The sequence below is a fragment of the Hyperoodon ampullatus genome (assembly GCF_949752795.1).
Source record: "Hyperoodon ampullatus genome assembly, chromosome: 4".
NCBI lineage: Eukaryota > Metazoa > Chordata > Mammalia > Artiodactyla > Ziphiidae > Hyperoodon > Hyperoodon ampullatus.
The window spans coordinates 2,064,027-2,078,274 of record NC_136917.1 but is presented as its reverse complement, the minus strand read 5'-3'; the positions used below and the strand labels follow the sequence as shown (position 1 = coordinate 2,078,274).

The 14,248-nt window shown below is 44.9% G+C and overlaps 1 protein-coding gene across 1 annotated transcript in view; it reads left to right on the top strand.

Annotated features, from left to right (window-relative positions):
* RUFY1 (RUN and FYVE domain containing 1) overlaps positions 1-14,248 on the top strand; it is a gene marked incomplete at both ends in the record, with an annotated part of 55,088 nt that overhangs the window by 37,991 nt on the left and 2,849 nt on the right. Inside the window, 5 exons of the mRNA XM_079704025.1 lie at positions 2,704-2,801; positions 7,990-8,109; positions 8,796-8,925; positions 10,836-10,930; positions 13,969-14,017. Of these exons, the coding sequence (XP_079560151.1) occupies positions 2,704-2,801; positions 7,990-8,109; positions 8,796-8,925; positions 10,836-10,930; positions 13,969-14,017 (492 nt within the window). The remainder of the gene's footprint in view (positions 1-2,703; positions 2,802-7,989; positions 8,110-8,795; positions 8,926-10,835; positions 10,931-13,968; positions 14,018-14,248) is intronic.

Here is a 14,248-nt window from a genome sequence, read left to right as displayed (position 1 = left end):
GTTGCATTTTCTCTAGGTGAACTCCTCAATTCTGTCTAGTTCTTGTTGCTAGTGTGCTGGGTGCCATATTTTGGCTGCATCCCCTAGTGAGGTCTTGCTGATGTAGAGAAGTGCTTTTGTGCTTTATAGGTTGATCTTGTGTTTGACAGCCTTGCTCACCACCTAGTTCTAATAGTTTGTCTATTAATCCTGTTGGTTTTAGATGTAATTGATCATATCATAGGCAAATAAAGACAGTTTAATTTCTTCACTCTCAGGTTTTGTACTCCTCATTCTTTTTTGTTTCTTTTAGCATTGGCCAGGACCTCCATGACTACATTAAACAGTAGTAGGAATAGTAAGCAGACTTGTGGTCCTGATCTTAAAAGTAATGCGTGTAAAAATTTCTTCATCAAGAATAATGCTTACGGGGGCTTCCCTGGTGGCGCAGTGGTTGAGAGTCCACCTGCCGATGCAGGGGACGCGGGTTCGTGCCCCGGTCCGGGAAGATCCCACATGCCGCAAAGCGGCTGGGCCCGTGAGCCATGGCCGCTGAGCCTGCGCGTCCGGAGCCTGTGCTCTGCAATGGGAGAGGCCACGGCAGTGAGAGGCCCGCGTATTGCCAAAAAAAAAAAAAAAAAAAAAAGAATAATAATAATAGATGGTTGATGTATAATCTTTACTTAGTTAAGGAAGTTCTTTTCATTTCTTGTTTGCTCAGAGTTTTTCTCGTAAATAAATATTGAACCTTATTAAATGTTTTGGGCTTCTTTGCATTTCATCTGTTATGATAGTCCTGTTCTTTTTCTCCCTTATTTATGTGGCAATTTATACATTTACGTTCCTGGATTCCTGCTTGATTGTGATATATTTAAATATACTCTTGACTCAGTTAGCTAATATGTTATATATAATCTGTGTGTTTATATATGAGACAGACCTCTTTCTTTCCTTTTACTAGCCTTATTTGGCTTCAGAATCATGGTTGGACTGGTACTATAAAATAAGGTTTCCTGTTCTCTTTCTCTGAAATAACGCTTATAAGATAGAAAGTGTCTATTCTCCAAAAGTTTTGAGAACACACCCATGTTGTAGGATTCATCTGGGCTGGGCTTTTTGGGCAGGGAGACTATGACTACCATTTCTCTTTATTGAATGTTTACTGGCTTATTCATATTTTCCATTTCTTCTCAGACCAATTTTGGTACATTTTTATATTTTTTTCCAAAATGTATCTTATTTTGTTTAGGTTTTCAAATGTTTTAGTTCATAGTTGTTTATAACATTCTTTTGCAGAATTTTTAAATCTCTTTTATTCAGCATTTTCTTTTTGCATTTTTTGTCTTTCTTCCTTATCCGGTCTTGCCAGAGGTGTGTCTGTTCTCATAATCTTTTCAGAGAACCAGCTTTTTTTCTAATATTCTTTATTATGTATTGTTATGATTTCTTTTTCATTGATTTCTACCCTCACTTTTATTATTTTCTTTCTTATTTCTTTGGGTTTGCTCTGTGGCTCATTTTCAACTTCTGAAATACATGCTTAGCTCATCTGTTTTATCTTTTTTAATTTCATTAAACATTTTATTTAAAGTACTGCTTTAGCTATGGCCCTCAAATTTTGACAGAAGTATTTCACCTAAAAAGCATGTTTTTCACATTTGTCATCTCTGAAATCAAGATGCATCTTATAGTCAATGGCATGACATGTTTCAAGTAGCAGTCTTTTCCTTCATAGTGGTATATAAAATTAGGGTGCATCTTCAATATAGTAAAATATTGCAGAGTGTTTTCATTGTCTTTCAGCTCTAAGTATTTCATAATCTCTCTTCTGGTTTTTTTTATTCTTTTTTTTTTTTACCTCAATAGTTTTTAGTAATATGCTATTCCATTTCCAGTTATGAGGTGTTTAGCTATTCTTTTGTTCCTTATGTCTAGTTTTATTACTTTAAAGCCAGACACTACTGTCTATATATTCTTAAGAATTTATCAGGACTTCTTTCTGTCTTCAGCCTTTCTGTATCCTTGTATTTTAAGAGTGTCTCTTGTAGGCACACAGAAACATGTTGCTCTTTTGCTGCCTTCTAGTCACTCAGCATCTGCCATGGTTAAAAGCCTGGACTCATAAAGTCACATGGTTGTGAGTAAGAGCCGAGCTGCACCATATTTGTGCTCTAACCTTTTCCCAGGTGCTTTCTTTTTCTGAGCCTCCCTCTCTTGCTCAGAGAAGTAGGGGCTAACAACGCCCACCATGAGAACTCTGCAAGAGTCAGGTGAACTCATGGATGCGCCTGACACATGAGAAGACTCAGTAACATTGAATCAGATCTGACTCTGAAGTTCCTTTTCAAAAAGGGGCCTGGACTGTTCAAACAGAAGGCTTCAGTATCTCCCTCTCTGCCTTTTTTTTTTTTCTTTTTTTGGCCGGCTGGCTTGCAGAATCTTAATTCCCCAACCAGGGATTGAACCTTCACCACAGCAGTGAAAACACTGAATCCTAACCACTGGAACTCCAGGAAATTCCCCCTCTGCCTTTCTTTATGTTGATGACATGGGGGCCTTGGCCCAGTTTGTCTTCCAGGGCTCTGGGGAGGAGCAGCAATTAATGAAACGCTCTTGAAAGTATTATAAAAAAAAGTACAAGAATAGTTGAACCCACTTGTAATCCAGAGCAGGCAGTGGGGTGAGGGAGAAGCAGAAAATAACCCTCTTTCCTTGCTTTTATAGAATGCGGAGAGCAGTTTACAACAGAAGAATGAAGCCATCACATCTTTTGAAGAAAAAACCAATCAAGTTATGTCCAGCATGAAACAAATGGAAGAAAGGTAAACACTTCCCTTGGCAGATATTCCCTAGAAGGTGCTGGGCATTATCTGGGCCTGGGGACTTACTCAGAGTCTCTCAAAAGTACAGACAAGTTAGGATGACTGTCCTTCAGGTCTGTAGTCCTGCCCAGCAAGGGGACTGGATTCCCCAGCTTTGCCTAAGCATGTATTCATTTAATCAACCTTAGGGCTACATCACATTGTCCTCTCAGGGGATTAGAACTATCCAGTGAGCTCAGATTTAAATATCAGGTTAGGACTTCCCTGGTGGCGCAGTGGTTAAGAATCCACCTGCCAATGCAGGGGACACAGGTTCGAGCCCTGGCCCAGGAAGATCCCACATGCCGTGGAGCAACTAAGCCCATGTGCCACAACTACTGAGCCTGCACTCTAGAGCCCACAAGCCACAACTACTGAGCCTGTGCGCCTAGAGCCTGTGCTCCGCAACGTGAGTAGCCACAACAATGAGAAGCCCGCTCATTGCAACAGAGAGTAGCCCCTGCTCCCCACAACTAGAGAAAGCCTGCGCATGGCAATGAAGACCAAACACAGCCAAAAGAATAAATAAATAAATAAAATTTAAATAAATAAATAAATAAATTTAAATAGATAAACAAATATCAGGTCAGAGACTTCCCTGGTGGCCCAGTGGTTAAGACTCTGTGCTTCCACTGCAGTGGGTGCGGGTTCAATCCCTGCTTGAGGAAGTAAGATCCCGCATGCTGCACCAAAAAATAAAAATTTTAAAAATAAATAAGTAAATGTCAGGTCAGTAGGGGATCAGAATAGGGTCAAAAAATAGACTCACACAGGGCTTCCCTGGTGGCGCAGTGGTTGAGAGTCTGCCTGCCGATGCAGGGGACACGGGTTCGTGCCCCAGTCCTAGAGGATCCCACATGCCGCGGAGCGGCTGGGCCCTTGGGCCGTGGCCGCTGAGCCTGTGCGTCCGGAGCCTGTGCTCTGCAATGGGAGAGGCCACAACAGTGAGAGGCCTGTGTACCACAAAAAAAAAAAAAAAAGAAAGAAAATAGACTCACACAAATACAGGTGACTGATTTTTTTACAAAGGTGCCAAGGTAGTTCAATGGAGAAAGGATAATCTTTTCAGTGAATGATATTGGAACAATTGGATATCCATACACCAAAAGATGAACCTCAATTTAGACCTCACACCTTTATACAAAAGTGAACTCAAAATGGATCATAAATCTACATGTAAAACTTAAAACTGTAAACTTTTAGAAGAAAAAATAGGAGAAAATCTTTGTGGCCTTGGGTTAGACAGAGAGCTCTTAGACATGACATAAAAGCACGATCCATAAGAGAAAACTTGATAAATTGGACTTTATCAAAATTTAAAACTTTGTTCTGTGGAAGACACACTTAAGAGAATAAAAAGACAAGTTATAGATTTGGAGAAAATTTGAGAATCACATATCTGACAAAGGACTTATACCCAGAATATATAAAGAACTCTCAGAACTCCACAAACAATCCAATCTAAAATGGACGAAGGACTTCCCTGGTGGTCCAGTGGGTGAGACTCCACGATCCCAATGCAGGGGGCCTGGTTTCAATCCAGGAATTGAACTGGGGATCCAGGGATCGATTGGGCAACTAGATCCCACATGCATGCCGCAACTAAGAAGCCTGCATGCCACAACTATGAGCCCACATTCCGCAGCTAAAAGATCCTGCATGCCACAACTAAAATTCAGTGCAGCCTTAAATAAATAAATAAATAAATTTTTTAAATGGACCAAAGACTTAAACAGACCCTTCACCAAACAGGACATATGGATGGCAAATAAGCACATGAAAAGATTGTCAAGGTAGCAGGATACAAGATTAATATACAGAAACCTGTTGTATTTCAGAAATGTCAGAAAGAGAAAGTAAAAAAAAAAAAAAAATGCTGTTGAAAATTGCATCAAAAAAAAAAAAAAAGGGCTTCCCTGGTGGCGCAGTGGTTGGGGGTCCGCCTGCCGATGCAGGGAACACGTGTTCGCACCCCAGTCCGGGAGGATCCCACGTGCCGCGGAGTGGCTGGGCCCGTGAGCCATGGCCACTGAGCCTGCACGTCTGGAGCCTGTGCTCTGCAGCGGGAGGGGCCACAGCAGTGGTAGGCCTGCATACTGCAAAAAAAAAAACAAAAAACCTAGGAATAAACCTAACCAAGGAGGTGAAAAACTTATATGCAGAGAACTACAAAACATTGATAAAAGAAATTGAAAATCGAAGATGATTCAAAGAAATATAAAGATATCCTGTGCTCTTGGATTGGAAGAATTTATATAGTTAAAATGACCATACTACCCAAAGCAATCTACAGATTTAATGTGATCACTATCAAATTACCCATGACATTTTTCACAAAACTACAACATATAATCCTAAAATTTATGTGGAACCACAGAAGACCCTGACTTGCCAAAGCAATCCTGAGGAAAAAGAACAAAGCTGGAGGCATAACCCTTCCAGACTTCAAATGATACTACAAAGCTATAGTAGTCAGAACAGCATGGTATTGGCACAAAAACAGACATATGGATCATTGGAATAGAGAGCCCAGAAATAAATCCACACACCTACATCAATTAATCTTTGACAGAGGAGGCAAGGATGTACAATGGAGAAAACAAAGTCTCTTCAGCAAGTGGTGTTGGGAAAGCTGGACAGCCTCATGTAAATCATTGAAGTTAGAACACTCCCTCACATCATACACAGAAATAACTCAAAATGGCTTAAAGATTTAAATATAAGACGTGACATCATAAAACTCTTAGAACATAGGCAAAACATTCTCTGACATAAATTGTAGCAATGGTTTCTTAGGTCAGTCTCCCAAGGCAAAAGAAATAAAAGCAAAAATTAACAAATGGGACCTAATCAAACTTACAAACTTTTGCACAGCAAAGGAAACCATAAAAAAATGAAAAGACAACCTACAGACTGGGAGAAAATATTTGCAAAATGATGCAACTGACAAGGGCTTAATTTCCAAAACATACTAACACCTCAAATGACTCAATAACAGAGAAACAACACAATCAAAAAATGGGCAGAAGGGACTTCCCTGGTAGTTAAGAATCTGCCTGCCAATACAAGGGATACGGGTTTGATCCCTGGTCTGGGAAGATCCCACATGCTGCAGAGCAACTAAGCCCGTGTGCCACAACTGCTGAGCCTGCACTCTAGAGCCTGGGAGCCACAACTACTGAGCCCGTGTGCCACAACTACTGAAGCCCACGCACCTAGAGCCCATGCTCCGCAACAAGAGAAGCCACCATGATGAGAAGGCTGCACACCGCAGCAAAGAGTAGCCCCCACTCACCGCAACTAGAGAAAGCCTGTGTGCAGCTACAAATACCCAACACAGCCATAAATAAATAAATACAATACAATACAAAAAAAAATGGGCAGAACACCTAAATAAGCATGTCTCCAAAGAAGACATACAGTTGGCCAATAGGCACATGTAAAGATGCTCAGCATGACTAATTATTAGAGAAATGCAAATTGAAACTACAATGAAGTATTACCTCACACCGGTCAGAATGGCCATCATCAAAAGTCTACAAATAAATGCAGGAGCGGGTGTGAAGAAATGGGAACCCTCGTACACTGTTGGTGGGAATATAAATTGGTGCAGCCATTATGGAAAACAATATGATGGTTCCTTAAAAAACTAAAAATAGAGTTGCCATATGACCCAGCAGTCCCACTTCTGGGCATATATCCAGAAAAGATGAAAGCTCTAATTTCAAAAGATATGTGCACCCCAATGTTGATAGCAATACTACTATTTACAGTAGCTGAGACATGGAAGCAACCTAAATGTCCATCAGTAAATGAATGGATAAAGAAGATGTGAGATACATAAACACACACACACACACACACACACACACACACAATGGAATATTACTCAGCCATAAAAAAGAATGAAATAAGGCCATTTGCAGCAACATGGATGAACCTAGAGATTATCATACTAAGTGTAAGTGAGTCGGGCAGAGAAAGACAAACACATGATATCACTTACATGTGGAATCTAAACATGATACAAATGAACTTATTTACAGCACAGAAAGAGACTCACAGACTTAGAAAACAGACTTATGGTTACCAAAGGGGAAAGGGAGGAGGGATAAATTGGGAGGTTGGGATGAACAGACACACGTCACTATATATAAACTAGATAAACACCAGAGGTGTACTGTGTAGCCCAGGGAACTGTATTCAATATCTTGTAATAACCTATAATGGAAAAGAACTGGAAAAAAAAGAATATAGATGTATACATATATATGTATTGTATAACCAAATTACTGTACACCTGAAACTAACACAATATTGTAAATCAACAATACTTGAGTTAAAAAAAAAAAAAGATGTTCAGCATCATTAGCCATTAGGGAAGTGCGTGTTAAAATCACAATGAGATGCCACTGCACACCTATTAGAACAGCTACATATTTTTATAATGACAGTACCAGGTGCTGGAGAGGCTACAAAGCAACTGGAACAGTCATACATTACCAGTGGGAATGCAGAACGGTACAACCACTTTGGAAAACAGTTTCTTAAAAAGCCAAACATACTCTTACCATATGACCCAATAATCCCACTCCTGGCTGTTTGCCCAAAAGAAATGAAAACTCATGTTCACCCAAAAACCTGTACACAAATGCTTATTGCAGCTCTGTTCATAATTGCCAAAAACTAAAAGCAGCTCAGATATCTTTCGTCAAATGAATGGATAAACTGGTACATCAATGCAATGAAATTCTACTCAGCCATAAAAAGGAATGACCACTGATACACACAAAAACTTGGATTGATCGCAAAGATATGCTAAAAGAAGCCAGTCTCAAAAGGTTATATGAAGTATAATTTCATGTATATGACATTAGGGGTGGAGAGAAGGTGTGACTCAGAGGGCCAGTGCCAAGGTGTTTTGTGGAGTGATGGAACTATTCTGTATCACCTGGTAGAATGGATTGTGGTAATGGTTATATGAACTTATGCCTATGCTAAAACTCCAGGAACTAGTCACAAAAAGGAGTCAATTTTACCATATATTAATTTTTAAATGTAAAAGAAAGCCAGCAAGAATATGCAAAAATTATATGGTAAATGTGAGGAATGATCCTTTCCTTACAAAGATTGGGTTCATTTGGTCTAGGTTACAGCACTCCGAGAGGGCAAGGCAGGGGGCCGAGGAGCGGAGCCACAAGCTGCAGCAGGAGCTCGGCGGGAGGAGCAGCGCTCTGCAGCAGCAGCTCTCCCAGCTGCTCGAGCAGTGGTAGGAGCCCTGGCGGCAGCAGGTGGCTGAGCGGTGCGGGAAGGACTGGGAAGGCCATCTCCCAACTGGGGCAGACAGTGTCCCCATGTCCACTTCAGAGGTGGCCCCTGCAAGGCTAGGATTCAGATGAGAGAAGAGATGTCTATTCCCTGTTTCACGGATGAGAAAAACGATTGCAGGGGGTTCAGTATAGTCCCCAGGGCTACTCAGCTGGTGAGAAGGGTGTCAGGATTTAGCTGCGGTTCACTTCCTACCCCTCTGTAGCTTTCTCTTTGCCCCCAACCCCCCAATATCCTCCATTGTCAGCTGGCTCTGGGTTGGAAAAAGCAGGATACATGTTGCAGAATAAACGTCTCTTTTCCTCAGGTCTCCATCTCAGTAGAGGGTTCTGTGTGTGTGACCCCAAGTGTTAGAGCTCTTTTCCTCCCTCTCCATTCGCATAACTGTCAAGTGCGTGCCTGTGCCTGCTTTCCATGACATGTTCCTGGTCTTTCCTATGGCGGTGCAGATGGCCCTGCGGGAGAGGGAGCCTTATTTCCATGCTTCATTGAAAGGTCTAGATGCTCACGTGGCAATTCAGATTCCTGTGAATCCCCCGTTTCTTGAGTGGTGACCTGGGTTGTGGATTGTGGACCTCCATGAAAATCTCTCAGTGAGACTAACTCAAGTTCATTTTGCGAAAACAGCTCAAGTCTAGAGAAAGAGTTGAAATCGGAAAAAGAGCAAAGACAGGCTCTTCAGCGAGAATTACAGCATGAGAAAGACACTTCCTCTCTACTCCGAGCAGAGCTACAGCAAGTAGAAGGATTAAAAAAGGTAAGGCAGGGCTTCCCTGGTGGCACAGTGGTTGGGAGTCCGCCTGCCGATGCAGGGGACGCGGGTTCATGCCCCGGTCCGGGAGGATCCCACGTGCCGCGGAGTGGCTGGGCCCGTGAGCCATGGCCGCTGAGCCTGCACGTCCGGAGCCTGTGCTCTTCAACGGGAGAGACCACAACAGTGAGAGGCCCGCGTACCACAAAAAAAAAAAAAAAAAAAAAAAAAAGGTAAGGCAGACTGTCTTGGGGAGAAAAAGAGCTTCTAGCATCTGCAGAAACTCCTGCTTAAGAGTCTCCCAGTGGGCAAGTGAGCCACACGCGTGACTCGTGAATCCGCAGCTGCAGGGCCGGTCCCCGCTGTGCACCAGCCGGCTCCAGGCCTGGGAGACTGTTCCACATCTGCTCTAGGAGGAAAAGGCAAAGATGCATCATAATCCAGTGAGCAAACCAGAGAGACTCGGTAATGAGGACAGTGAAGAGAGTAAAACAGGAAAATGTCCCCACACTGGCGTGGTGGGTGGCCTGGGAAGAGAGTGACAGTTAAGCAGACAACTGAATGCTGAACAAGGGCCAGCCATGCAGAGCCACCAGGACGTGTGAGGGTCTGTCGCAGCAAAGGGGCAGAAAGAAGGGCTGTGTGGCTGAGGTGTGATAGCAGAGGAAGGAGGGCTTGAGCAGAGGCCTCAGGCGGCCGTCCTGCACCACACCTTCCCTGGAGGAAGATCCCTGCAGCAGGGGCCGTTCCAGACCTAGAGTTTGTCTTGTTGAGCACGGTAATGGGTACCGCTGCAATTTGAGAGAAATGCCCTTTGATTTCCATTGGAAAGTACCTAGAGCCCCTCATGAGAGAGCCTGCTAGGCCCAGTGTGGGGATTGCTAGGGAGGGGAGAGCTTCCTCAAGAGCCACTCCGGCTCGGAGGTGGGAGGAGAGGACTTCTAGAAAGTTCTGCCGCATGATGGAACATCCTCCCTTTACTTCAAAATACTTTGATCTAAGATTTGAATTACACACCCCTGCAAAAGAAACAAAACAATGTGTCTAACATCACTGGGAAGCCTCAGCATGCCCTTGTGAGCCTGTGTTAACAGGCTCTGGAGCACAGGGCCCAGGAGCGGCTAAGGGGGAACTGCCACCCCTCAGGCCTAAGCCCTGCTGCTGCCCCGGGGTCAGCCCTGAAAACCCAAGTTACTTTTCTGGGTCTTTGTCTCTGCCCTTGCCAGCCTGTGTCCTCAAGGTGTGCTGGCCCCAGATCACAAACAGTCATCAGCATCACCCCCAGCGAGTTTCACTCCATGGCTCGGGGCCTCCAGAAGGGCTTGCCACTCTCGGGGCCATGAAAGAGATCCCAGATCTTGGCCTTCATCAGCCTTGCTCATTCATTCTCAGGAAATTTTGACCAGCCCTTTCCGAAAAAGTTTATTCCTAAACTAGCTTGCCCTGATGCAAATCTGTCTTTTCATAGAAAGTCAGATAGACAAAGCCTTTTTTGCACTGTGAGGGTCTGTTTTGAACGTTTCTCGCCCCACGTCACTGTCTGCACTGCAGAGCCACTCCTGAAGCGCTCACCTTCCAGTTGCCCACTCTGGTGAAACATGAGGGAACCTATGAAATAACCCTGTCTTGAAGAAGGTTAATACAACAAAACTGTTTCTTGCTCTTGAAAATCATTCCAGGGACTTCCCTAGCGGTCCAGTGATTAAGACTTGGCACTTCCACTGCAGGGGCCACAGGTTCGATCCCTGGTCAGGGAATGAAGATCCTCCATGCCTCGCGGAGTGGCCAGAAAAGAAAAAACACAACAGAAAAAAAAAAAGAAAAACATTCCAACCTGCTTGTCACTATGATTACTAAACCTTAAAAAAAAAAAAGACTTTCAAGTCTGTGTCAAGCACCTGGTTTGTTCACTTTAGGAGCTGCGGGAGCTCCAGGATGAGAAGACAGAGTTACAGAAGGTTTGTGACGAGCAGGAACAAGCCCTCCAGGAAATGGGTCTGCACCTCAGCCAGTAAGAACCCCACTCCCCTTGTCTGCCGCCTCCATTAGGGCCACTAGGCCTCCCTCCCCCTGGAGAGTCACACCAGCCTGCCCACTGCATCACTCAAGTCCCAAACCTGTGTCCTCTTGTCAGAGGAGGGAAGGCCAGTCAAGGAGGCCTGCCAGCTATTCAAGGGTGACAGCCCCCACCCCCACCCCCACCAAACCCAGGAAGTCAGGCCCCAGGGACACAGCACTGGTTTGGGTTAATTGATTCATCAAGAATATCCTTTGCTAGTGACTTGGAACCCTCATGTTCACAAACTTAGTATCTGTGTCCCAAGGGAACAAGATGGGTGATGAGAGGGTTATGTGTTTAGCTCCAGAGGGAGGACTATGGCTTGAGAATGTAAGCCTGCCACAGTGCAAGTATGGTGACCACTGAACCTCTCTTGAGACTGGATACTCACATCTAGCAGAGTCTGTCTGTCTCCAATGGGTGATGCTGAAGGAGTGCAGACCCTGCTGGTTCTGTCTCCCCTTCGACTGGACAGCTGTCCTCCCTGGTGTGCCAGTCCTGCCAGGTTGCTCTGGACAGTCTGATAGGTCACACTGCAGATTGTGGAACTTGCCCGTTTGTGTGATGATTGCATTTTTAAACCCAGTGTGTAGCTTTTTCTCTTCGAGTCAGGACTCTTGGTTGCCAGTGACAGATACCCAACTCACACTGGCTTGCTTAAGCAAAAAAAAGTCATCAGGAATCAGTCTCTACCTCCCAGCTCTGTCTGTCACTTACCTCACAGGTGGGTCTGGCCCCCACGGGGGCAGTGTGGCACCCAGCAGAGCTGTCCGTCAGAGAAACGAAAGTTCCTCTTTCCCCATCACTCACACAGAGACCCCAGGTTGACTCACTGCTCCCACCTGAGTCCTGATGCAGGCACAGTGAGCAGCACAGCCCGGGCTCAGGCCCAGTGCAGAAGACACTGTGACCAGAAAAGGTCCAGAGATAGGAACTAACGTGAGGATAAACCAGAAACACACTAAAGTAGTCCACACATGTGCACAACCTTAGGATTTTTCTGTCTGGGAAGTTGGAAGGTTTCAAGCAGTGCTCTGAGCTGGCCCACAAAAGTATGAAGAAAAACAAGAAAGGAAAATGTTATGACTCTGGTGGGAATGTGGTCTTTTCAATAGTTTGACATGAAGATGCTGCCCATTCGCCATCCTCTCCCACTCACCATATCTTTCTAGATCAGCTCAGGGCTGCTGGTCCCTTGTGCCCTGAGGGCTGCCTGCCACCTCTCAGGCCGAGTGCCCTGTGCCGTTGCTACCCCCACCGTGGGGAGAGCTCCTGGAGAGTGAGCAAGGCCAGGTGTCAACCCCACACTCAGAGCACAGGCCAGGTCTGAGGGCGTCCCTGAGACTAATGAGAACCAGATATGGCGGCTGGCGTGGTGCTGGCTTCTTGGATTTGCAGTGGTGTTTAGACAGACGGAGAGGGAGGTGTCCTCGGGGTGCCCTCCCCCCTTCTCAGGCGGCTAGCCCCACTTTTTCTCCTGCCTGTCCTCTTCATGTTGGACAGACAGCAAACAGAGTCAGAGACACACTCCTAGTAGGCCACAGGCCTCAGAAAAGCGGACAGGCTCTGGTCTTGAAAACGCACCCCTGCACTTGGCAGCCTCCCAGCACTGCTGCCTGACCCAGCTTCAGAACGTCCTTCACAGCCGGTTGTGTAGGTGCTGCCGTGTCGGGGATACATACCACGGCAAGGCTAGTGCTTTCTCCCCTCCTCCCTTCTTTTTACAAGCCAACACCAGATGACAGAGAAGCCTGTCCTCACATGCCTCCACCAGCTACAGGCACAGCTGCCCAGGTTATCTCAGGAACATCTGGATTCTTTTCGAATTGTATTTCCCAGGAAAGTTCTTATATGTTGAGGCTGCCATCTTGACCTTGTCCATCCCAGACAGCCTCTGGTCCTGTCAGCCCACTGGCCTATTTCTGCAGCCAGTCAGGGGACGGAAGGAGCACCTCCAAGCATTCCTGAAGGCCACAGGTTTTTTCTTTTAAAGGCCTTGATGTTTGGTTTCCTAATCCTTCCCTAGAAGTCTAGCCTGTGTCTCAGAGGCCTGCCTCTCCGGCACTTAGATTAGGCTAATCCAGTGACAGTTTAAGCTAATCTCAGCTTTGTAAAAAAGGCTTTGACAAATACATATGTTTCGTTTTATCTGGTTTAATTCTTCCAGTTTAGACAATGTTCAGTCCTGTCTTTTATGTGGAGAACTAAGGAATTATTCTTGCACTAACAAGAATGGAACAAGGGGACTTCCCTGGTGGCGCAGTTGTTAGGACTCGCAATGCCGGGAGCCGGGGTTCAATCCCTGGTCAGGGAACTAGATCTAGTATGCATGCCGCAACTAAGAGTTCGCATGCCACAACTAAGGACCCCGCAAGCTGCAACTAAGGAGCCCACATGCCGCAACTAAGATCCAGTGCAACCAAATAAATAAATAAATATTTTTAAAAAGAATGGAACAAGAACAAACAATCATGCCCCCTGAGCCTGGCCTTTCTAGACAGAGCAGGCAGCGGGAAAGGGGCTGGTGAGAGGCCTACAGATTCAGGTTCCTGCCATGGGGGAGCCCACGCCTGATACGGGCGCGCCCCCCTCCTCCACCCCGACTTAAAGCACGTGTCACACTCAGGAATAGTTGCCCAGAGAAGCCAGAAACATGGGCTTTTATGAGATAATTCTCAATTTTTAAATGCTTGCAGCTATTTCAAAGCCTTTTTAAATCCTTGCCAATTCAACAGTTTGTTCTTAGGCCAGATTCAGTCCACAGGCTCAGCTGCAGACTGCGCCAGACTTGAGCCAATAGTGAGATGACTCTGGGATTATAAAAAGGTGGAAAGAAATAATTTTACAAGAACTCGCGTTATCACACTCCTCTCTTACAAGTCTTGTTGACTTCACAAAGCCAAAAAGGTTTTGTGGGTTTACTTCGAGTTTGAAAGCCCCTCTAGTGAGGCTATGAATCTCTCTCTTTCTCGCTCTCTTTTTTTTTTAAGGTCAAAGCTGAAGATGGAAGACATCAAAGAAGTAAATAAGGCACTGAAGGTACTGGATTATTAATGTTATTAACATAAGAATCACTACTCGTAGCTATTAGTCAGCTCGTGCTAATATCCTAGCGTGCTCTTAGGTTTTCTCACAAAAATCAGGTGAGAATGTGTGGTTGATTGGTGGTTATTGTCACTTATTTATAGATAAGAAAATGCTGCTCAGAGCCTTGTAACTTGGCTGAGATGACGATGCTGCAAGTGGCAGGGCCCAAGCTGGAACCAAGTT